Genomic DNA, 25,965 nt, shown 5'->3' with positions numbered 1-25,965 from the left:
TACATTCAGTTATATACAAGCGCACACAATGGGCCATATGTTCAGCCTTTCTCTGGTTGCTTTGCTTTGCTTTGCTCTGACAGCACAGAGCAGCCCAAAACCCTGCCAATCCAGCCCTCTGTGGGTTCCTCCTATGCTTATGTAGTAGCTCTAGGAGATGTGAACAGGAACACCAGTGTGTCTCATGGTTCCCAGCTACTGGTACAGCACTTAGGAGTCATAGGCAGCTAGAAGCAATTTAAAGGATATCTGAGGTTGCTGGAGTTTCTAACCCCAGGATCAGGGAGCTGCAGAGTACCTTAAAGCAGACCCCACTTCCCGCCCACTGCACCAAGCTTGTCAGCTGCAGCTGAAGATCTATGCCAACATCTTCTTTATTGCTTGTATCAGTGTGTAAAGTTATAGCGATACCAAAGCGAATCCAAGCCAAAGAAATAACATCCTGTGTTGTCCAAACATGGTCCGTGAAGCTAGTAACATAGCTGATCGGAGCACACATAGAAGGTTCTCATTGGGGCTTAGTGTCCTTTTAAATAAGGAAGGGATTTTCATAGAAACATAGAAGTTAATCATAAAAAAGTAGGACTCGAAGGGACCTCAGTAGGTCATCTAGTCCAGTCTCTGCACTTAAGGCAGAACTACATAATAACTAGACCATTCCTGACAGGTTTGTCTAACTTGTTCTTAAAAATCTCCAGTGATGGAGATTCTACAACCTCTCTAGGGCTTTCATATTCATTGGAAGACACTTAGGAGAGAATACTGATAAACTCCATGAATATGCACAGCTTTCTACCCCATTATACCTCTGAAGCATATGCCAAAGTGTTGGCTTATTATATTCTTTTCTTGTTCTGCTACTGAGTTACCTTTGTCTGTACAGTAGTAAGGACACAGGAGTACCCAGAACCACAAGTTCAGACTTTTTTTGGCTGGGGATGGGGGGTGGGGTTAATTGCTACCTCATAATCCTTTCTTCTTGTGCTCCACCTCTGGCTGAGTATTCTTACTCACTCTTTTTACATTGGCTCACATTAACAAGTATTTTTCCTTATCGATAATACAGTCATCATTTTGCTGCTACAGCATGTTCTCAAAACCTGTGATTTTCATTTCAATCAACTGAAAATTTCCAAGGAAATATTTTCTCTTTCTGTTAATGGCAATTATTCCTCTCCTGAAAATAACCTTTTGTAGAGCTTTTTTTTTTTTAACCTCATTGTTACCCTGGCATTCAAAACCAACTGCCTCTCAGTCCAGTTCTGTTTCTCAAATATATATATAATGTACTCATCACCATGGTATTTAGGTGCCCTCTATTTGAAATAGTTGCTGGTCTGTTGCAGTTTCTTTATCCTCACAAGATTTGGGTTTGAAGAATGTCTTCCCAGGGGAGGTCTGTGGCTGGTTTTCGGCAGTGTTCTCAAAGTTTAAAGACGCCTCCGGGTGAGATTACACCCTGCATAGATTGCATAACCCATTAAACTGCATTGTAGAGGTGGGTGAGAATTGAGGTGTCTTTAAAACATGTGGGCTCCATTTGACACCTGACTTAGCACCCAAAAATACTTAATTTCTTTTAACAAAAGGCTTCCTGTAGCCTGGTAAATTAAATATATATTTTAAATGGCGCTTCAAATATTTTGGGTTTATTCTTATATTAATATAGCTTTGTTAAATTCTGGGTTTTTCCCCTCCTCATGGAAGGGTCCTGTGAGCTCCAATGATGCCTCCTCCCTGACTTTTCCTCTTGAGAAGAAACTGTCATCTTTCAATTATCTATCAAATTGCTTTGTAGCATTTTGTGATTTACAAATGTGGATTAAAATTAAACCAGCCAACTGCTGTTCGCTTTGAATCTGACCTGGGCCTTGACTCCAGGTGTCTTGAGGTGAAAGGCTAGTGCCCCAAGCTAGATAATTTTTATAACGTATTTTAAGCTTAGTACTTCAGTGGATTGTTAGTCAGAGATTTGAACTGTGACATACAAGTCCCTCTAACTCTATCTTATTAGTCTCATGGTGTAAGAGAAGCTAAAGTGGCTGAAAATTGTGCAGAGACAATTCCAGGTGCTACAGGAACAAAATGAGCTTATTCCTATAGAGATCACTAGGACACCCTTCGTTGTTTAGGGTAGATATTTTTACTGTAAAAAAGCAACATGACCTGGTGCTTAGTTCCTGGGACTTTGAGCTTGGAACTACTGAGTTCTAATAGCAGCTCCTCATGACTCTGGGCTAATCACGTGCCCCCAGTCCTGCAGTGAGCTCCAGTGGCTCTAATATTGGTAATACCCAGCATTCTTACATCTCAGCTCAGGGGGAATTAAGGTTGCTCAGCACCTAAGAGTCATGTCCTTAGTCCTCTATCTCTGTTTATTTTCTTCCTCTGTAAAACTTAGATAAGAATATGGTACCTCCTTCCCAGGTGCACTGAGCATTGATTGTGAAGCGTTTTGAAAAATGTAATATTTAAAACACTCTTGATGCTTAATATATAAAACATGTTGAGTATTTGCTATCCCCTGTAGCCCTAATATTACTATCTCAGAGAGGGAGAGAGATCTATATGTCTGGACTGTGCCTGTCCTAGAGCATTGGCTTCTTGGGACAAGGACAATCTGGAATGCGTTGTACACACCAGTGTTCAGTTCTCACTCTCCCTCTCTCTCTGTAGTTGTGATGACCCCCAACAATAATTAAAATACTGCATTTGATTGTTTTAATTTGCCTCTGCCTGAAAAATTATCCATTGACTCAGCTTTATTTTATGGCATGATGCTAAAGAACTGAGGAATTATTGCAAAGACAGAACAAGAGGAAGGGAACTTGATCTTGAGATCAGATGCATACATGTTAAGTCTCCACAGGTTGGATACCATCTCTCAGGCTTCCTCAAGAAATCTCCTGTGTTTTCTCCCATGGTGTTTTTCTTGAAACTGTTTATGTGGGTGGGTTCAGACAACTCTTCTCCATTGTGCAATCTCCCAGCACTTTCCCTCTGCTCTCCACGAGCTGGTCATATTGTGAGGAGTATGGTAGCTGAGAACAGAGGAGCCTGAAAGACAACATGAGCCATGCAAACCAGCCCATCTGCTTGCCCAGTACTCCTGAGAGAGGAAAGGTGCTTGTAAGGGGGTTTCTAACTTCAGAACTGAGTTGTGAGGAGGGGAGAGCTCCAGTGCCACAGGAATGAGGGGAGGGAGAAGATGCTTGTAGAGATGCCTGAGGGGTGTACTTATTACATCTAAAGTTGGGTACTTCAGGCACCCTAACAGACATCTTCCATCCCACTGTGATTCTGGAGCCTAATGTTTATGTAGTTTACCCCCCAAAATTCCTGACAGCCTTGTAACTCTCTAAAAAGGGTATATAAAGCAGGTTCAATGTCATCACCATTAATAAGCAAAACCCAAATTTGGGTGGGAGTGGGGGTGTGGGAGTTCACTTTTCAAAACACTGTATCTATTTAATTAGAAAAATCTCATATTACCCAAGTCTGTTTACTGATCTGTCATTCTCTGACTAGGTGTCTGTTCTCTCTTCCTTCTTGCTGATCACAGAGGCGCAGCCCGGTAAGAACTCTTACAATTTTGTAGTCCTTACATTTGTTGTGAAAATGGCTGACTGGTTGTTGGGGTCTGGTTTATTTAGCCTTAAATCATTTTTTCCCTAGGTATCTGTAGTGAAGTAAATGAATGTAAACTTTATTTGGTGTAAGGTTTTTTGTTTTTTTGTTTGTTTGTTTTTAAACCTTCTGAATGATGTATCAGAGAGAAGTCAATATACATGTTTCTTTGTTCAAATACATATGTATTTGTATTAGTCGCTCAGGGTTCAGTCCAGCAGCGGTGTGAATGAGTTATAGTTATGAGAGCAGGCCTGAGCCATCAGTGCTTTGTTACTGGGCTGCTGAGCATGGTGTAGTGTTCTTGCAGTCCAAAAGGGTGAAGAAAACCGAAGGGAGAAGGTGCTTCAGGCTAATGGCAAGAACACTGTGCCCAGCACACACGCTAAAGCATTGAGCATCTTGTTGTGGGAGATGTTCCATGAGACCCTTCTGAGGTGTTCTCCCATGGCTGCCCCTGCCCTGTTGCTTAAGAGCTGGCCTTAAAAGAACACAGGAATAGGTGCTACTCCCATAGGTGCTTGGAATAAATTAAAATCCTGAAAATGGCTGCCATTCATATCAATTGCATTTCAGTACCTATTCCTCAACCATGCCCTATCCTTGTCTCCCCTGCCATTCTGTCCACATCCCCCACAACTCCATTGCTCACTTCAGTGGAATTAGAGGTTTGCTGACCTTGCTGAACACTGTCCAGGGAAGCTAGACCACTGCTCTCCTCACTTTTCTCAGTAGTGCTCTGTAGACTTCTGGATAAACCTCTGCTCTGTGCAATTCCACTGCTCTGCCTGATGGCTGAATGGGACCAGCAGCCCTCAAGGCAAATGTGAATGAACTTGTAGAAAACATGATGTTGGAGGGAGAAAATATGCCCTTCCCTCAAAATCAGAAACTTTCCTAGAGCAGCTATTCCCCCATCATGCATGGGGAAAAAAGGCTTCTCCTTTGTGTCATGAAGGTAAGGGAAACCCTTGCATTAAGAAATGTCACATAGAGCTGTGGCATAGGTAATTTACTAGGTTATTACCACATAACATTGCACCATGGTAACTGCATTAGGAACAACCATAAGCATGTTAACATTGCTGTATTGTCTCATGTTGTTGACAAATAACCACCCGTCACCTCTGATGTCCCCGTCCCCCTCCACCGGAGATGTGTATTACAAATACATACTGCATCTTCTTTTCCCCTTCTCTTTTTTAGAGGTCGGTCTGTTGTATATCTGATTTTTTTCTCTCCTGTTTTAACAATTTCTACTTCTAATAGTCTTCTGGATTCTTACTAGTTCACAAGCAGCCTGAAGTGTTCCCTAGGTCTTTCACTAGCTTGCCAGTTTGTTTAATGTAGGGGGGTGGGTGTGTGTGTGTGTGTGTGTGTGCGTGCGTGTGTGTGTGTATATATATATACACACACACATACACACTATATGACACGGTTTAAAATACTGAAAGTAGGTCACTTGATTTAGACCAATTTATAGACCATCAAAGTTCAGGATTGTTTTTAGGATTCATCACAATTAAAAATGACTAATCAATTTACAATCAAGTCAGCTGAAAACACAACATTCCCAGGTAATGGGTTTATCTGGCTCGAAATCCTTTTCATTATTTATCTCTGTTCTCCTCAAATCAGGAGCAAAACTGATTCCATAACATGTACATGTGTGTCATAAAGGTAATTACCAGTATGGATGGTGGATTGGAGTCAAATTTCATTTATTCCTTAGTATTGATGCTTGTCTTCTCAATCAAATTGAGATGTCAGCTTTTGTTACCTGTTTTACATATAAATTATGCTCACCTGGTCCTAAACCTTAGTGTTTGTTTCTAATTCCAGGGCGCAATTAAAAGGAATTTATCCAGTAAGTATATTTTTTTTAGCTTGCAGGAACAGATAGTGTCTCAAGAAGATTGATTCTCTCATGAACTTTAAAGAAGGCAAATTTACTTCAAAACGTGCTTCTCTATGTAGTTTTCAAAGTACACTTAAACTTTCATTTCCCAAAGAGTAACTCTTAAAGGAGAACTCTAGGTACTGTATTAATGGCTGAGTCCTTGAAATGGATTTGGGATGCAGTGCATGTGCCATTGAACTGCGGTATGTAGTGTTCCACCCTTCAAGAATGCGTTGCTTATAAAATTAACTTAGTCCAGAGGTGGCCAAACTATGGCCTGCGGGCCACATCCGGCCCGTGGGACTGTCCTGTCTGGCTCCTGAGCTCCCGGCCAGGGAGGCTAGCTCCCGGCCCCTCCCCCGCTGTTTCCCCTCCTCCACAGCTACACTGCCGTGCGGGCATTACTCTGGGCAGCGGGGCTGCACGCTTATGCTGGGCTGGGCGGCGGGGCTGCCAGACATGCCGCTCTGAGTGGCATGGTAAGGGGGCTGGGGCCGGGGCCAGGGGGTTGATGGGGCAGGGGGTCCCGGGGGATAGTCAGGGGACAGGGAGCAGGGGGTGGTTGGATAGGGCAGAGGTTCTGGGTGGGGAGGGGATGGGGAACAGCAGTGGCGGTTAGGGGCTGGGGTCCTGGGAGGGGGTCAAGGAGCGGGGGGGGGTTGGATGGGTGGGAGGTTCTGAGGGGGGCAGTTAGGGGGTGGGAAGTGGGAGGGGTCGGATAGGGGCGGAGGCCAGGCTTTTTGGGGAGGCACAGTCTTCCCTACCCGGCCCTCCATACAGTTTCACACTCCAATGTGGTCCTCTGGCCAAAAAGTTTGCCCACCCCTGACTTAGTCTATTAATGTGATATGATGCCTCTAAAGTCAAAAGGCGCATGGAGCATTCTAAGTTGGGGGTACACAACCCTGTTCAACAGACTGTGTTTCTTAAACTGTCAAATAGTCCCAACCACACAATTTTTAATAAGGAGGAATGAAGAAGGCAAAGCTAGTGCTTATGCCTTTGCACTCTCAAGTCAGAAAAATTAGGTAGCAGACAACTAGATTCTGCTTTCTCTGCAGACAGCTATACAATGGGCTTGGTATTGGCAACTTGCTGAATACATATATTTGTATATTAAGAGATTAATATATTTGTTGAGGAGCTGAATTACACTTCTTCACCTTATTATGGGTTGAGATCACACAGCCTCTTACTTCTGTGTCAGTGACCAAGTTTAATTTTTAGTATGAAGTGCATGCTAGTTTCATGTAGTTGATGTGACCCACATCTTTGAGTAATTCATGTGAAAAATTGAGATACAGAACTCAAGTGAAAACTGATCTAAACAGAACTATCATATGTAACAGGTGAAGAGATAGCAAGACCTAGGCGTTCAACACCAACTCCAGAACTTGTAAGGTCAGTATGAAAGAAATTGTAAATTAATCTAGATATTGCACAAATATTAGTCTGGGATCCTTGTACCAAAGGTAGAGATGAGCAGTTAACTTATTACCTAACCCACAACTACTTTGGGAGTGGACACCCTGTTAGTTTTGTACATGAAAATCTGTAAAACTATCTAGATTTGATACCATTCTTGGTAGCAACTTCAGGAAAAAAGCATTTCTTAAAAACACCATCTCCAGCACTTCATCTTACTTCCTGGAACCAATCATAATTTTAAAAATGATGTAAAAAAGTGGAAGTGCCCTCCATGATGTAAAGTAAATTTTATCAATATATTCTCCTGCCTGCTGGGTCAAGATGACTCAGGGTATGTCTACACTACAAAATTAGGTCGAATTTGTAGAAGTCGGTTTTTTAGAAATCGTTTTTATATATTTGAGTGTGTGTGTCCCCACAGAAAATGCTCTAAGTGCATTAAGTGCATTAACTCAGCGGAGTGCTTTCACAGTACCGAGGCAAGCATCGACTTCCGGAGTGTTGCACTGTGGGTAGCTATCCCACAATTCCCGCAGTCTCCGCTGCCCATTGGAATTCTGGGTTGAGATCCCAATGCCTGATGGGGCTAAAACATTGTTGCTGGGTACATATCGTCAGGCCCCCGTTCCCTCCCTCCCTCCGTGAAAGCAGCAGCAGACAATCGTTTCGCACCTTTTTTCTTGAGTTACCTGTGCAGATGCCATACCACGGCAAGCATGGAGCCCGCTCAGGTAACTGTCACCGTATGTCTCCTGGGTGCTGGCAGACGTGGTACTGCATTGCTACACAGCAGCAGCAACCCCTTGCCTTGTGCAGCAGACGGTGCAGTAGGACTGGTAGCCGTCATCGTCATGTCCGAGGTGCTCCTGGCCATGTCGGCCAGGAGCGCCTGGGCAGACATGGGTACAGGGACTACATTGGAAGTGACTTGACCAGGTCATTCTCTTTAGTCCTGCAGTCAGTCCTATTGAACCATCTTATGGTGAGCAGGCAGGCGATACGGATTGCTAGCAGTCTTACTGTACCATCTTCTGCCAGGCAGGCAAGAGATGAGATGGCTAGCAGTCCTACTGCATCATCTTCTGCCAAGCAGCCATGAGATGTGGATGGCTTGCAGTCCTTCTGCACCGTCTGCTGCCAGCCAAAGATGTAAAAGATAGATGGAGTGGATCAAAACAAGAAATAAACCAGATTTTTTTGGACTCATTTGCTTTCCTCCCTCCCCCGTCTAGGGGACTCATTCCTCTAGGTCATACTGCAGTCACTCACAGAGAAGGTGCAGCGAGGTAAATCTAGCCATGTATCAATCAGAGGTCAGACAACCTGCTTGTTCCAATAAGAACAATTACTTAGGTGCACCATTTCTTATTGGAACCCTCCGTGAAGTCCTGCCTGAAATACTCATTGATGTAAAGACACCCCCTTTGTTGATTTTAATTCCCTGTAAGCCAACCCTGTAAACCATGTCGTCAGTCGCCCCTCCTTCCATCAGAGCAACGGCAGACAATCGTTCTGCATCTTTTTTCTGTGCGGACGCCATACCAAGGCAAGCATGGAGGCCGCTCAGCTCACTTTGGCAATTAGGAGCACATTAAACACCACACGCGTTATCCAGCAGTATATGCAGCACCAGAACCTGGCAGAACGATACCGGGCGAGGAGGCGACGTCAGCACGGTCACGTGAGTGATCAGGACATGGACACAGATTTCTCTGAAAGCATGGGCCCAGCCAATGCATGCATCATGGTGCTAATTGGGCAGGTTCATGCTGTGGAACGCTGATTCTGGGCTTGGGAAACAAGCACAGACTGGTGGGACCGCATAGTGTTGCAAGTCTGGGACGATTCCCAGTGGCTGCGAAACTTTCGCATGCATAAGGGCACTTTCATGGAACTTTGTGACTTGCTTTCCCCTGCCCTGGAGCGCATGAATACCAAGATGAGAGCAGCCCTCACAGTTGAGAAGCGAGTGGCGATAGCCCTGTGGAAGCTTGCAACGCCAGACAGCTACCGGTCAGTTGGGAATCAATTTGGAGTGGGCAAATCTACTGTGGGGGCTGCTGTGATGCAAGTAGCCCACGCAATCAAAGATCTGCTGATATCAAGGGTAGTGACCCTGGGAAATGTGCAGGTCATAGTGGATGGCTTTGCTGCAGTAGGATTCCTAACTGTGGTGGGGCCATAGACGGAACCCATATCCCTATCTTGGCACCAGAGCACCAAGCCGGCGAGTACATAAACCGCAAGGGGTACTTTTCAATAGTGCTGCAACCTCTGGTTGATCACAAGGGATGTTTCACCAATATCAACGTGGGATGGCCGGGAAAGGTACATGACGCTCGCATCTTCAGGAACTCTGGTCTGTTTCAAAAGCTGCGGGAAGGGCTTTACTTCCCAGACCAGAAAATAACTGTTGGGGATGTTGAAATGCCTATAGTTATCCTTGGGGACCCAGCCTACCCCTTAATGCCCTGGCTCATGAAGCCGTACACAGGCAGCCTGGACAGTAGTCAAGAGCTATTCAACTACAGGCTGAACAAGTGCAGAATGGTGGTAGAATGTGCATTTGGATGTTTAAAGGCGCGCTGGCGCGGTTTACTGACTCGCTTAGACCTCAGCCACTGTTATTACTGCTTGCTGTGGCGCTCCACAATATCTGTGAGAGTAAGGGGGAGACGTTTATGGTGGGGTGGGAGGTTGAGGCAAATCGCCTGGCTGCTGGTTACGCGCAGCCAGACACCAGGGCGGTTAGAAGAGCACAGGAGGGCATGGTGCGCATCAGAGAAGCTTTGAAAACCAGTTTCATGACTGGCCAGGCTACGGTGTGAAAGTTCTGTTTGTTTCTCCTTGATGAAACCCCCTGCCCCTTGGTTCACTCTACTTCCCTGTGAGCTAACCACCCTCCCCTCCTCCCTTCGATCACCGCTTGCAGAGGCAATAAAGTCATTGTTGCTTCACATTCATGCATTCTTTATTCATTCATCACACAAATAGGGGGATGACTACCAAGGTAGACCAGGAGGGGTGGTGGAGAAGGGAAGGAAAATCCCACACAGCACTTTAAAAGTTTACAACTTTAAAATTTATTGAATACCAGCCTTCTGTTTTTTGGGCAATCCTCTGTGGTGGAATGGCTGGTTGGCCGGAGGCCCCCCCACCACGTTCTTGGGCATCTGGATCAGGAGGCTATGGAACTTGGGGAGGAGGGCGTTTGGTTACACAGGGTCTGTAGTGGCAGTCTGTGCTCCAGCTGCCTTTGCTGCAGCTCAACCATACACTGGAGCATACTGGTTTGGTCCTCCAGCAGCCTCAGCATTGAATCCTGCCTCCTCTCATCACGCTGCCACCACATTTGTGCTTCAGCCCCGTCTTCAGCCCGCCACTTACTCTCTTCAGCCCGCCACCTCTCCTCCCAGTCATTTTGTGCTTTCCTGCACTCTGACATTATTTGCCTCCACGTATTCATCTGTGCTCTGTCAGTGTAGGAGGACAGCATGAGCTCAGAGAACATTTCATCACGAGTGAGTTTTTTTTTCTTTCTAATCTTCACTAGCCTCTGGGAAGGAGAAGATCCTGTGATCATTGAAACATATGCAGCTGGTGGAGAAAAAAAAAAGGGACAACGGTATTTAAAAAGACATTTTATAAAACAGTGGCTACACTCTTTCAGGGTAAACCTTGCTGTTAACATTACATACATAGCACGTGTGCTTTCGTTACAAGGTCGCATTTTGCCTCCCCCCACTGCATGGCTACCCCCTCAACCCTCCCCCCTCCCCGTGGCTAACAGTGGGGAACATTTCTGTTCAGCCACAGGCAAACAGCCCAGCAGGAACGGGCACCTCTGAAGAAAAGCACCTTATTTCAACCAGGTGACCATGAATGATATCTCACTCTCCTGAGGATAACACAGAGAGATAAAGAAAGGATGTTGTTTGAACGCCAGCAAACATACACTGCAATGCTTTGTTGTACAATGATTCCCGAGTATGTGTTACTGGCCTGGAGTGGTAAAGCGTCCTACCATGGAGGACGCAATAAGGCTGCCCTCCCCAGAAACCTTTTGCAAAGGCTTTGGGAGTACATCCAGGAGAGCCGCGAATGCCAGGGCAAATTAATCCTTTCACATGCTTGCTTTTAAACCATGTATAGTATTTTAAAAGGTACGCTCACCGGAGGTCCCTTCTCCGCCTGCCGGGTCCAGGAGGCAGCCTTGGGTGGGTTCAGGGGGTACTGGCTCCAGGTCCAGGGTGAGAAACAGTTCCTGGCTGTCGGGAAAACCTGTTTCTCCGCTTTCTTGCTATGAGCTATCTACAACCTCATCATCATCATCTTCTTCTTCATCCCCAAAACCTGCTTCCGTGTTGCCTCCATCTCCATTGAAGGAGTCAAACAACGTGGCTGAACCCCCTAAAATGGCATGCAGCTCATCATAGAAGCGGCATGTTTTGGGCTCTGACCTGGAGCGGACGTTCGCCTCTCTGGTTTTCTGGTAGGCTTGCCTCAGCTCCTTCAGTTTCACGTGGCACTGCTTCGGGTCCCTGTTATGGCCTCTGTCCTTCATGCCCTGGGAGATTTTGACAAAGGTTTTGGCATTTCGAAAACTGGAAAGGAGTTCTGATAGCACGGATTCCTCTTTCCATACAGCGATCAGATCCCGTACCCCCCGTTCAGTCCGTGCTGGAGCTCTTTTGCGATTCTGGGACTTCATCATGGTCACCTCTGCATGGTCACCTGCAGCTTGCCACGCTGGCCAAACAGGAAATGAGGTTCAAAAGTTCGCAGTTCTTTTCCTGTCTACCTGGCCAGTGCATCTGCGTTGAGAGTGCTGTCCAGAGCGGTAACAATGGAGCACTCTGGGATAGCTCCCGGAGGCCAATACCGTCGAATTGTGTCCACAGTACCCCAAATTCGACCCGGCAAGGCCGATTTAAGCGCTAATCCACTTGTCGGGTGGAGTAAGGAAATCAATTTTAAGAGCCCTTTAAGTCGAAAAAAAGGGCTTCATCGTGTGGACGGGTGCAGGTTTACATCGATTTAACGCTGCTAAATTCGACCTAAAGTCCTAGTGTAGACCAGGGCTCAGTGCCTGCCTGAAAAGTTCACTGTGTGCTTTAAGACTGATAAGAAAGCTTTATTTATCTCTACTTAGCTCCTGACCTGTGACAACTTAGCTGTCTGGTTATCACTAGCACAGCCACCTTCCATTTCACAGGTGGCTTTGCTGTATTTCACTGATGGGTGTCTAGTGTGTAATCAGACTTTTGCCTGTCTTGTTTGTAATCCATTTACCAAGCTATATTATTTGGGACCTTTGGTTGAAAGGTCAATCAAATCTTATGTAAATGTCAGTAATGGTATTTATTCATGATGCTTCCTCTCATGCTCACTATAACAACTTTGTAAGGCTATCAGATGCCATGGTGATAGGCACTATATCAAAATCTTAATAGACAGAGAAGCATACCACAGCAAATGCAGGAATAAAGACCTGTTGAGGCCATTTATATTAGTTTTCTTTATTCATGTTGGGATGATGCCATGATATTATAAAACAATCAGGTCTCTTCTCATCTTTGGAATAAAGCTATGGAATGAAACAGAAAAAAAGATAGCCAAGCCAAACATTTAATGTTAAACATCCCCCTCAGGGTTATGTTCTGCCACTGATGTGCAAGTAATTCATATCCAGAGTAATACTTGTTTGTTTTAACAGGAGTTATCTATGTGATCTGTCTATATTAGTGCCTAGCTCCTTGTGTAGTATCTAAGCAATCTAATGGGTCCATGGCACTAGCAAAGATCCTTGTCACCTGAACTAAAGAAGAATCTTCACATTGGCTGTGTCTGCAGTGCAACTATGGGAGGGAGGGGTGTGAATCGCAGCACACATTGAAATGCTGCAATGCTCTGTAACTGCCCTGTGTGGACACTGCAGGCATGAACTAAAAGGTACCTAGTTTGTATTAGCATAGTCCTCTTCAAACTGGACAACTTTAACGTGAACCAGGTACTTTTTAGTTTGTGTCAGCAGCATTCACCTGGGTCAGTTACAGCACTTCGATGTATGCTGCACCTCAAACCCCTGTAGTCCGACAGGGCAGTACAGACAAGTTCTCGGTAAACCTAAGGGTTTCCTTCTTCCCTGTGGGTCAGCCACTAGCAGGCTGTTTAGTCAGACACTTGATCAATGCTGGCAGTATCTCCAGTAGAGAATGTGGTATGCATACATGCTATAAAACTTTAATACCACAGGTAGCACTGAGAGGCTAACACTTCAGAACCTCTTTATCTTTTAAGCCCATTTACAGTTTGTTCCTTACATTTCTTATGCTAATATTTGTATTATCCTGCAGCAAAAAAGCCCCAGATGATCCTTCAGCCCTTGCCCCACTGTTTGGCCCACCACTGGAGTCAGCATTTGAGGAACAAAAGTTGGAAGGTATAAAAATCGACAGGGGGTGGGTTGCTTGCTTGTTTGTTTACTAGCCTGGCCATTTTTAAAAAATGGGAACGTTAGTTTGAAATAAGCCTTCTTAAAAAATAAGTTCTGCAATAAGGTCAAATGTGCAACAAGTCTACTTGATCACTCTCCCTGCCATTGAGACATTGCACTCTAGCTAACTCCTTCCTGTACAATATATAGAAACTGGCACAGTCTGCAGATTATAAATTGATGATAAACATTTAACTAGCAGTTCCAGAGTATGCAAAATAATTACCCTCTCACGAAATAAAATTTAATCAATAATCAGTTTTGTAAGTAACTTACACTTCTGATACAAACCAAACCATAGTCACAGGGGATATCATATGCTCCTGGTGTAGGTCCTTCAATCCAATATAAACAGAACCACAGGGGGGATATAATTTTCTGGAGTATCTCTCTGTTGAATAAAGAAAAGGAGTACTTGTGGCACCTTAGAGACTAACAGATTTATTTGGGCATAAGCTTTCGTGAGCTACAGCTCACTTTGTGGCACCTTAGAGACTAACCAATTTATTTGAGCATAGCTTTCATGAGCTACAGCTCACTTCATCAGTGAGCTGTAGCTCACGAAAGCTTATGCTCAAATAAATTGGTTAGTCTCTAAGGTGCCACAAGTACTCCTTTTCTTTTTGCGAATACAGACTAACATGGTTGCTACTCTGAAACCTCTCTGTTGAATATGTAACATCCTGGCATTTTCTCTGTGAATGTGATTTTCTATGTTGGGCAGATAGACCTGGCTTTTGAAACCCTTTTAAAAGGAACATCAGCTCCGGCCAGACAATGAGTCAGGGAGAAACATGTGCCAATCCAAGTACTGATGGAATGTTTGTATCTTCTGTCTGGTAGAAATTGGTACTGATAATTAATTAGTGGATTCTATAATTGAAATTAAATATTTTGTATTGCTTTGGTGTATGTGATTTATGTTTGTGTTCTTAGCTCCTTTAGATCAGACAGAGATATGGGGCTCTGTCCAGCCAGTGAATTCCAGTTTAGACTCTCCAAAACTACCAAGACCTTTTCCAACTGGAAGTAAGTTAAGTGTGGATTATCAGTCTGAAAAATTTATCTGGGCTATGGTATACTATGAGATTCTCTAACACTGTAATCATGTGGCAAGTTAGTTTATTTTTACTGGACTGACTTTAACTGCAACATACTAGAATGGAAAAAGGAGACATTCGTTTAATAATGTATTGGGTGGATGGCTTTCAGAACAAAGGAGACAGTGCACTTCATCCCTGGGGAGAGACATCACATGCAGAGGATTATCTGAATTGGCCAGGCTAAATTTGACGCTGTTTATCTGAAGGAAGAGAGAGATTGAGGACCAAATACAGCATATGATAAATACTATAGCGCCTGCTTATCTCAAAGAAAGATCCCGCTATTCTAAATTGGATTCACAGTTATATCTCCAGAGGAAATCATAGAAATGTAGGACTGGAAGAGCCCTTGAGGTCATCTATTTCAGCCTGCTACACTGAGGGAGGACCAAATATACCTAGATATCCCTGACAAATGTTTGTCTAACCTGTTCTTGAAAACCTCCGGTGATGGGGATACCACAACCTCCCCTGGAAACCTCTTCCAGTATTTACCTGTCCTCAATAGTTTGAAAGATTCTTCCTAATATCTAATCTAAATCTCCCTTGCTTCAGATTAAGCCCATTACTTCTTGTCCTACTCCAGCTGACGTCTCATTGGTGCTGAGTAGAGCAGGACAATTGCCTTTTGTCTTATATATGACAAAAGATTCTTCCTAATATGACAAAAGATTCTTCCTAATATCTAATCTAAATCTCCCTTGCTTCAGATTAAGCCCATTACTTCTTGTCCTACTCCAGCTGACGTCTTATTGGTGCTGAGTAGAGCAGGACAATTGCCTTTTGTCTTATATATGACACTCCTGTTAATACACCCCAGAATGATATTATTCTTTTAGTAACTGCATCACACTGTTGTATCATAATCCATTTGTAATCCACTGTAACTCCCAGATCCCTTTTAGCAGTACTACTGCCTAGACAGTTATTCCCCATTTTGTAGTTGTGCATTTGATTTTTTCTTCCTAAATGTAGTACTTTGCACTTGCCTTTATTGAAGTTCACCTTGATACAGATAGTGGTGATGCACACTAATTGCCCTATAATCATCATTTAATTATGCAAGGATTTTAAAATAGTCTACCATGATAAAAAGTCATAGTCATTATCTCTGTACTGAATTTTGGGACACATGTGCAATTAATCTTTATCAACTCTGCACCTTCAATGGCATTAAAAAGAAGACACCCTGAACAGGAGGAACCTACAAAGAATCAAACACACCATGTTTTATGAGCTTAATGCATCTCTTGAATTTATATTCTTTCCTCTGACCTGTTTTTCAGCACCTCCACCACTTCCACCAAAAAACATTCCAGCTACACCACCTAGGACTGGTTCTCCCTTAACAGTTGGTATAGGTAAGAATGAGGCATTACGTTTATTAGCTCATGAAATAATACTGCATAAGATATATACCGTGCATAACTGAGCATGGTCCTGTAACCACTGACTCCAGAAGCCCCCCACCGACTTCAGTGCAATTTATGCATGTGTAAATGCTTACAGAATCAGGTCCATTCTGAGGAAATCTGCATAACGACCACGTATTTGAACGTACTTGTATATGTTTAACTCACATGCATTTTATGTCTCCTTTTTATTTCCGATGTTTTGGCATCTATTGTGTTCAAAATTATACCACCTAAGTCCTCCATACAGAGCCCGTGATTTTTTTGAATGATTGTCATCTTTACTATCTATTGGTTTATGTCCTCTCGCCCTTTTTAGTACTGAGCCATTTTAGTAAAGAAATGTGACACTAGTTCCAAAGTTATACCTGAAACTGTGATAGTAGCTCTTTAAATTGGCTTTTAACTTTCATTTTGAATGTTTTTTAAGGTTCAATTCTTATGAAATAAGGGTGCAAAACTAATGTTTCTTTTTCTAAGAGCAATTCAGGGTCTGATCCGGTCATTCTTGCACCCCAAACTCCTGTTGCTTTTCAAGGGGAGGCTTGGGTGTGAAGTTGGGATTTAATTTGGAATTAGAAAATCTCAGTGTTGTTCATGCAGAGGTATGCCAGAGAGCTATGTTAACTATCATACTTGTAAAGATCTATGCTGAAAGAGAGCTAGGCTATGTGGAATGCAACAGGAGTAAATGAGGTACTTATAGCATATGTTGCTCGCAGGCACAAATTTATCAACTAAAATCAGAACTGTATGTTTAAATAAAGAAATGCAATCATTGTTCTTTGATACAGATGCATTGCATGAAAAACAATAGTTACATTACGCAACATGAACATACAATGCAAACGTGGTATATTATTGAGCCATTTAGTCATATAGAATCTCTATGCAATGAACTTAGTGCTCTATTCATCAATATCTTTATTCATACTCGCGTATCTTCATTTTTCCATTTTATATCTATGCAGTCTGATGGCATTTGTCTACCTGCATAAAATAGCATTCATCAACAAGAGCAAATGAAGTACGCAGCCATGTGTGACAATATATAGGCTGGCTTTTGGCTTGCAGCATATTTCAGTATGTATATCAAGTGTGGTAAAACAGAAAGGTCTCTTTTTAAAATTGAACATTTTACTCCCTAAAATACAGCATGAGTTCTCTATGACAACAGAGTCGGAAGATGGTTTTCTAAAATCTAAGAATATGCAATAGATGTACACAGGAGTGTATGTAGTCATAATAGTAGTGGTGTAGTGGGTATAGCTGGGGACTCCTGGGTTCGACCATCTGTTGCCACTGACTGTGTGACTTTGGACAGATCACTGTGTTAATCAGTGTACCTCTTCATTAAATAGGTATTGCACAACCTCCCTGTGATGTGGTTAGGCTTGCTTAACTTTGAGATCTTCCATAAAAGATGCTGTACTGTGTAAGTGTCCAGTCTGATCATCAGTATTCCACAGTAAGGAGAGATAAAAATCTGAGTACTAGAGGAATATGTGGGGTTTGTTTCCACTGGCTGCAATACAACTGGGTTGATGAATTCTATTTCCATATTGGTTACAAGGCTACATTTGCTCAAAAATTAACAACAAATGGTGCGTGATGATTCAGTTCATGAGTAAAGCCTTTAAAAAACCTTGTATCCACAGTAGGTTACAGCTGAAACACATACACGCTATATGCTACAATATACTGCATGTACATTGCCAGTATATTTTATAAGTGTTCCAAAATAGTATATGTGCGTGTATAAATATGCAGATTATCTCAGGTAAATCTCCGGTTCCTGTGCTTTGTGTGTATTTTTAATATTTAGTAATAATTCACTATCTTAAGTTATTTAGACCATACATAATGAACATCACTAGCCAATTATATATTTCAGTAGGATGCAGATATGATGTAAAGTAATATACAAGAAAGGTATACATATGGTATATAGTGCATGCTTTTTTCATATAATGTATATATTTTAATCCCATATATGTTTTTGTACATTGTGCATAACCGTATTACGTAGATATTTTCATGCACATGAACTATGTCCCCAAAAGCTGGTAAGAAAACCTGCTTTTTAAGTATCTCTGCTGGAATGTAGCTGACTTTGCAAGCCCCATATAAATGTAGAGTATAGTGCAACTTCAGCTATACCATCAATATTAAAGTTTAAAATAAACTACTTTGACCACAGGAAGTGACCAGACAGCAACAGAGGTCAAAAGTGACAAACTACCATCAATCAATGACTTGGACAGCATTTTTGGCCCAGTATTGTCCCCCAAGTCTGTTGCTGTTAACGCAGAAGATAAGTGGGTCAATTTTTCCGATCAGTCCCCGGAAAACATAACAGCAGAGTTGACTTCAAGGGAAAAAGTGGTGTCCCCACCTGTGGCATCAGAAATCCCAGCTGAATCTCCAGCTGTTGAAACCTCCCGCAATGTTCCATCACCTCTCAATTTAGAAGAGGTTCAGAAGAAAATTTCTGAGCAAACCCACGTTAAAGATGATAACTTAGAATCAACAGCATCTCCCAAAGATTTTGGGTTGGGACAGAGAGCTACACCACCTCCCCCTCCACCACCTACCTACAGAACAGTGGTGTCATCACCTGGACCCAGCCCCATCAGTGGCACAGGAAGCACCAGTGGTATGTCTTATAGCTTGAGTGTGCTTCAGTGTGCCCATGAATGCCTTTTTGCTGCAGTGTGAACACAACCTTTTAGCTGCTCTTAGTTGGCTTTTAAGCATCAGTCATTCCCTTTTGTTTGATTGTACTGTGCCCCCAGTGGCGTATTCTTTTCATCTAATGCTCTTGTGGTCCAAGTCGAGCTTGTACCCTAGATATCATGTTTCCTTTTACCCTGTCATTGCTGAGTGTCTGACATTAGAGGGGGAGTTGTGACTCCGCAAATCAGACTCCAAGGTGTAAATCTCGACAGCTTTTCACCAAAGATCATGGTTATTGCCTTAAATAAGTGCACATGCTCAACAGTTTGAACTTCTCTCCCAGATATCCACCTGTGATACATGTGTATTTGCAGGGCCCCAAGCTGCTGGCAGCCCCAGAATTTGGCACAGTTGCCTGCCTGCCATAATATCCTCCAGGAATTGCAAAATGAACAAAAATAGTGGAAAAACAGACAAATCTTCGCTGACTTTTCAGAAAACAAAACTGTCACTTTTAAGTAAAGCAGGAAATTCTTTGAATTCACTGTCTGTTCACATGACCGCACATGTGCAACCAAGTCACCTTAAAGGCTAAAAGAAAAGGAGTACTTGTGGCACCTTAGAGACTAACCAATTTATTTGAGCATGAGCTTTCGTGAGCTACAGCTCACTTCATCAGATGTTTACCGTGGAAACTGCAGCAGGCTAACAAAGCCAAATAAACAGAAGCCCTGCAGATATAAGTTGTGATGCAACAAATTCAGTATATCTCTACTTCACCATTCTGAGAATGTCCTTGAGAATCCTAGATAGTGCGAGGCTGAACTAGGCTTTGATAAATAGCTTTTTAAAGTAAACACTGTAGAGTAAAACATGGATTTGTTTGAAGTTTGCTGGTTGATTGACTTCACCAGTTTAATTCTAAATTGGTATATGTCCTTTAGGTCAAATGACCTCGTTGGAGGTTGGTTTTCCCAGTGTCTTTCATGTCGTTCTGAAGAGTGGTACAACTTGATCACCTTATTTTTAATGACTAAAGTCTTGTCTACATGGGGAAATTTACTGGCAGAACTATACTGGTATAATTATACTGCTGTAATTATACCAGTACCTGTCTCCACATGGACATAGCACTATCAGCTAACCCAGCAAAAGGCACTCTTTTCTTGGAATAAGAATGTCCACCTGGGAAGTTAAAGCAGTATAACTATATAGGTATAATTATACTAGTGTAGTTCTGCTGATCAACTTCCCCATGTAGACGAGCCCTAAGCAAGATAGAAGTTACTGGTATTTGGAGAAAAAGAATCCCATGTTTTAAAGTGAGCACTGATGCTAGTGTTGAACGTGTTATATTGAAATTCTTTGTTTGCATTCGTGCATTTCCCAATTAAAACAGATATTTTCTGATTACTTTAACTAGGCCATGGTTTTCATTTTATGTATAAGCATTTCTGTGGTGCTCAGCATTGTAGTGTCTGAGGAAATGAAAAACTGGAGAATGCTCCCAAGTTAGATTTTTCATCCTTTTCGCATTCTCATCTTCATGTGGCAGAATGTAGCTCTCAGTGAAATCCCCCAGCTGGGGAAGGGTGGGGTTTTTTTTTTTTTTTTTTTTTTTTAACTAATCCTGACTTCTGCCTTAGAGGTGAGCATTTCAGTGGTGGGTAAAGAGATTTTTCTGTGTTGGGTTTGTAAAGTGCTCTGTATTGTAAGGTACTGATCACACTTGATGTCTGTTGGAGTTGAGGGTGCTCCGTACTTTGTAAGAGAGGGACCCTAGATACTGATGATATTTTTGTTTAGCACCAGCTGTTTCCTGAGTTCTGTACAATGCACAAAAATATAGATGCTCCCTGCTCTGAAGTGTTTGCACTCTAAAAGCAGGCACACAGAAGATGGAGCACATTAGAAAATTCCTAGGTGGGGCTACCTCCTGTAATAATTATAAGCCCCTTATAAACACTGGAGAAGAATTGGATTTTTAGGATGGATTTCCCTGAGGAGAGGGGGTGGCTTGGGGGACTGGGATAAAGAGGATGTTCCACACATTGGGAGTGGGGGGTGGGGGAGGGCGCAGCATGGAACATACTATGCAGATAGAAGTGAGAGAAACTTAAAACCATTGTCATTTAACAGTACCCAGTGATGACCATACTACTATGGGGTAAGGTGGAATTCTGAACATGTTGTATATATGGTCATTAAACGAGGTCTTCCTTCATTTTGCTGGGTTTTTGAAGATACATCCTCTTTTCCCTGATAGCTGTGTGTTGGCTTTTGTGTGTGTGTTTAACTGACCACTGATCTTGTAGCATGTGATCAGTCAGCATATGTCTGATCTCCTTGATAATGCTGCTGTGGGAAGCCACCCTACAAGAATGTGGGATGCAGAATGCCTTGCATGACTTTTAAAGGGCCAGCAGTTGGGAAGATTACCATTGGTGGAGGGCAAGTTTGACAGTTTGGGTTTGTATAAGTCCCTTCCCTACTCATTTCAGCCACATCCTTGTGTTCTCCTGACCTGTGCTAAAATAAATCTCTCTCCAAACTCAGAACAGGCCTTTCTGCCACTCCATTCCAAATCCTTTGGTGATATTCTTTTCAGTTACCTGGTCTGCTAGGCTCCCAGTTAGCTGGGCATTCAGGTTCCACTTGCTTTGGGATGCTCTCAGATCAGAGCTGTCCCCGAATGTGTTGTCTTTCTATTCCTGGGAAGTCCTGGAAGCTGTAGGATTTGAATACAGCAGCAGGGACTGCTGGTTCTGCTCAAACACAAAAATGGAGGCCTGTTGGGGGTCATAATAGAAGAAGATGGAGAGGTCCTGGCCTCAGCCATCTAAACCTTAAAAAAAAAATCGGGATGGAGGGGGAGGTTGGGGACAGGGATTTGGCTTCTGATCCTTATTTGAGACGCATGATTGGGTTGGTTCTTTTTGTTCCAAACTAGTTGGCTAGTCTCTAATTTTTAACCCTTTCAGTAGCTCATTAAGGAAACACACGTACATGCTTACCCATGTCTGTTATGCATATCTATTTTTTAGTTTCTCCTTCTGCTTTACTTTTAAGTAGAGTGGTGTTAGTTGGATATGTTCCAGAGCTATAAAATGATTTGATGGCAGAACATTTTTTTAAGGTAAAGAATTCTGTAGTTCTGCAACTATAATTGGATTTTGCAAATGTGGGATTACATTCAGTTACGTGTTGATTAGTGAAATTCTGCTGCATATACTTGGTGCAGAAAGTGGTATAGAAGTGCAGTGGAATTCAAGGGATCCTGAATGTTTCAGGAACAAATATCGTCCATTTTAAAATTCTTACATCTAGAACATCAACAGTTGTTGCTTCTCTAACTACTTAAAACATTAATATGGATAAATACAAGTTATAATTCTGTTCCGTTAGAATTTCTGCAGTCCTGTTAGATAATTTCCATTAAATAATTCCCTTCTTGTAGGGCAATAAGTTTTTGGTTGTTTTTTTTAACGGGCTGAAGTGGAAAATTTTCAAACACAGGTGCCTCAAATTAGTCTCCTAAATCCAATTTTAGGCTCCTAAGTACAAGTGGCTTAATTTTCCAAAGTACTGAAATTGGTGTCCAAGATTTTAAAAAAGCAGAATCTAACTTTTGACCCAAGATTTTATGTAACATGGGGCAAATTTTTCATTTCATTTTCAAATGTCCATGTTTTTAAACCAAGCCAGTGTTAGATTCTTAAGGCAAATTATTCTGTTTTAAATGGAAAAATGAAAAACCAAGCACCCCATCCTAGTATATAGTTAGAAAATTAGACAGTACAATGCCAAACAGAATGTGCTTTCAAGTATTCTGTACAACTTGTTAACAACAGTCCTGAAAGAACCAATGTATGTATCCTTACTCTTAGGTCTTTTCTATTTAGAGGTATTGGTAAATCTTAGTTTAGGGGTTGAAGGAGTTTTAAAGATATTTTTTGCACAATACACTATAAAATGTGCTTTTGTAGAATATCAGTTATTGCTGAACTTATCCTGGTATGTTAAATTTTCTTTGTTACATCAAAATAGTATGTCAAGTGTTCTGTTAAGTACTCAATCCCATTCCTTTTCATTAAGTTGTAGCAAGTTGATCTTCGCAGCAAGGTGACAGGGATCAATGACAAAATGAAACATTTGAGCTTCGCAGTTAGCTACTTAAAATTTGTCTTTTATGGTAACTATATTTTTTAAATAATTTTTTTAAATGGATTCTTTAAGGCTCCCCAGAGACCTTATAACATTCTGCCCTTTCCCCATTCTGGTCCTCACTCTTGTTTAATGATTGGATGCCATCTTACAATAATAGGCAATGAAATTAAAATTAAAAGAATTGTGCAAAGTTTGTCCCCATCATTGTAAACTACTTCTGCCAAGGACTCTTTGTTTTTTTTTGTTTTTTTTTTGAAGCCATTCAGGTATTCATTCAGACTCTGTTATCTTAAATGTCATCTTTGTTAACCTCAGCCTCTGTTTCAGCTGCATAACCAGGATTGGATAGAACCTCATTGTAATTTTGTAACAAAGATCATAAAGGAAAAAATCCAAAGTAAAACTTGAATATATCATGTATTCAGCATCAAGTATGGAGTCCAATCTTACAAACCATTACTGCTCACCACAGTGCCTACTGCAGTTATTTCTATCCCCTTCATACTACCGCACTTACAATGAGAAAAACTCAATCTCTCCAGCTATAAAACAGGATAAATTCTTCCCAGTCAGTTATGTCCTGGCCACCATACTAGCAAATAATGCTGGCTGAAAACATTTTTTTAAAGCTGTTTCCCCTCCCATTCACCCACCCTCTCAGTGGTTTGGACAGTGCTATTGTTTTAAATGTTCAGTGAATTCTAAGAAAATGTCTCTCTCTCCTGTCTTGCATTTACAGTCTTTCATGTAAATCCATGAAGATGTCTGAAATAACAAATGTCTTATACCAATGATAATGCTTGAGAAAAGCAGGCCTACTGCACAGTACATATAAAAATAGTTTCCTTACTACAGGAAATATATTAGTAAATGTCAATTACTGAAATTTCTTTTTCCCTTATCCAAAAAACAAGTGACTATATCAACATTATGAATTTAAAACATTCAGAGGTAGAGAAGAGAGACTTGCATACAAATAACCAGAAGAGAAATCAGGGGCTAAGGGAAGAGATTGTGAAAGTTAAACTGAAAAAATATTGTAAAGCTATCGGTAGTCGCCTCTCATAGTAATTCGCTGCAATAAACAGAAGTACAAAGTAACCACTTGCTACCAAACTGTCAGCATGTAATTTACAGACATGATACTGGTGTTCAAGAGAGAAGATTTAAAACTTCTGATACTTTAAATATAAAAATAACATTTTTCACCATGGAGCCAATTTTAGCCTCTGATTTTGTGTTCAGAAAATCACACCAACAAAGTCTGCATTACCATGTATACGTGCAAATTTAGAGCTTGGTATGAAGTCAGCTCAAACCAGAACTTTCATACTGTAATTCCACAGCAGATCATTGAGTTTTGGGTTTTACTATGGCCTTCTTGGTTATCAGCTGTAACTTACTCTTCCACACTGCCACGATTATAGATTGACTTGCAATGCGGTAGCTGTGAATGTGAGTTGGAAGCTGGATCAGTGTTTGTTTGCTTGATAGCACGCAGTGCGCTGTGCAGAGTTTGGTGTTGAGAGAGCAGTTTGAGTTTAATCTTGTATTTATAGCCTGTGTTTATTTCAGGTTCTTCATCTCCGGCTCGTCCAGCGACTCCACTGGCTGCTTGCAGCAGCACCACCCCACCACCTCCTCCACCTCGGCCCCCATCTCGGCCAAAACTGCCTCCAGGGAAGCCTGGAGTTGGCGATGTGGTATGTTCGCCCTCTTCATAACCCCTAATGAGAAAGGGATCTCAGAATGAATCAGGAATTTCCTGTTTGTTTCCAGTCTGATAAAACAAGTTAATAGAACTGAGCAAGTAATTCATAGCAAATAAATGAGTCTGCAAATGGTCCCTGACCAGTTCAGTTTTCTATAATTTATTCATCATTGGAAATTACACACGGGAGAATTTCTGTGAATGATTCTTGATCTGCTGATGGCTTGCTAACAGTTCACTGTGAGTATTCAGTATGTGCAGTATGGGCTGTTTGCTAGTTTTGATTGGACGCAGTAGACTGCCCGTTCCCTGTTTTGGATAAACCCCAACTCTTAGAATCAGGATTTTTGGTGCAAATACTCATGTTTATCAATTCAAGATTCACTTTCCTAACATATTTTCTAACATTGCCTTAGAATATGCTAGTTGTTGAAACATTCCTGCCACTAAATTTGTTCACTAGACTGGTTGCAGAAAGCCGAAACAAAAGGGACACCAGTGCAGCTAAAGTGAATTATTTTTGAGTTAATATTTTTTTCCAGTTAATAATTGAGTCCTACAGGTTAAAAACCAAGAGTATCCTGCAGCAAAGTGTAGATTTAAATAATGGAAGATGGCACGCTCGTGCACACATTTTACATGTCCTAAAACTTCCTTTCATCTGAAAATCCTCAGAAATAATGATGTGATTATAATAGGTTGTGGCTCTTGTGCCAACAGAATTAGCAAGTATTCTAGTTTGCATGGGACTTAGTATCATTCTACAGTAGTTTGCTTAAGTGTCTTGTCATAGGAACACTGGGAAATCCTGCTTGGCTGATGAGGAGGGGAAAGATGTGTTCTAGTCTTGGTGGTATATCACACCACAATAATTATCCTGTGTCCCCATTTTTAAATGCTGTATAAATAAGAACAAAATGTATCATTAAAATGGTATGATTAGTAATACTGTAAAATATTGCTACGAACCTTCTCTATATTAATGCATTGTGGAATTAAGGCCCATTCCTGAAAGCACTATGCATGTAGAACTCTTAGTACTGTTTAGAACTCTACTAGCCAGTGAGAGTTTTGCCTGCAGAAGGATTCCAGAATCATGCCCTGAAAAAATGATTTTCTTTCTTTCTTTGGATTTATATGTATATCTTTTCATCACAGTGGGTTGGCTCCTCTAGGACCTAATGCACACTTACTGCTTCAAGTGGGTTATCACAAGGTTTAATGTGTGTGAATCCAGCCACAAGTGGTAACTCATTAAATAATTACTTTGTGTGATATTTACCCATAACATATCATCCATCCTGCATTTTCTAGTCTTAAATTGCCATCTTGTAGTTACATGGTGTTGCAGGGTCTGAAGCAAACGCTGGGCCTTCCGTGTCTAGAATTCTCTCCTCTCGCTCCTGTTTGTTTTAAAATTTTATAGCACTGTCAAGTTTTTGAAA

The 25,965-nt window shown here is 41.9% G+C and overlaps 1 protein-coding gene across 1 annotated transcript in view; it reads left to right on the top strand.

The window, feature by feature from the left end:
- SGIP1 (SH3GL interacting endocytic adaptor 1) overlaps positions 1–25,965 on the top strand; it is a 163,116-nt gene that overhangs the window by 93,045 nt on the left and 44,106 nt on the right. Inside the window, exons 8-15 of the mRNA XM_073357422.1 lie at positions 3,563–3,574; positions 5,470–5,494; positions 6,877–6,928; positions 13,312–13,397; positions 14,388–14,480; positions 15,841–15,915; positions 18,167–18,622; positions 24,385–24,512. Coding sequence (XP_073213523.1) covers positions 3,563–3,574; positions 5,470–5,494; positions 6,877–6,928; positions 13,312–13,397; positions 14,388–14,480; positions 15,841–15,915; positions 18,167–18,622; positions 24,385–24,512 — 927 coding nt within the window. The remainder of the gene's footprint in view (positions 1–3,562; positions 3,575–5,469; positions 5,495–6,876; positions 6,929–13,311; positions 13,398–14,387; positions 14,481–15,840; positions 15,916–18,166; positions 18,623–24,384; positions 24,513–25,965) is intronic.

The sequence above is a fragment of the Lepidochelys kempii genome, chromosome 8 (assembly GCF_965140265.1).
Source record: "Lepidochelys kempii isolate rLepKem1 chromosome 8, rLepKem1.hap2, whole genome shotgun sequence".
NCBI lineage: Eukaryota > Metazoa > Chordata > Testudines > Cheloniidae > Lepidochelys > Lepidochelys kempii.
The sequence above is the reverse complement of the archived record's forward strand: the minus strand, read 5'-3'. Positions and strand labels throughout refer to the sequence as shown.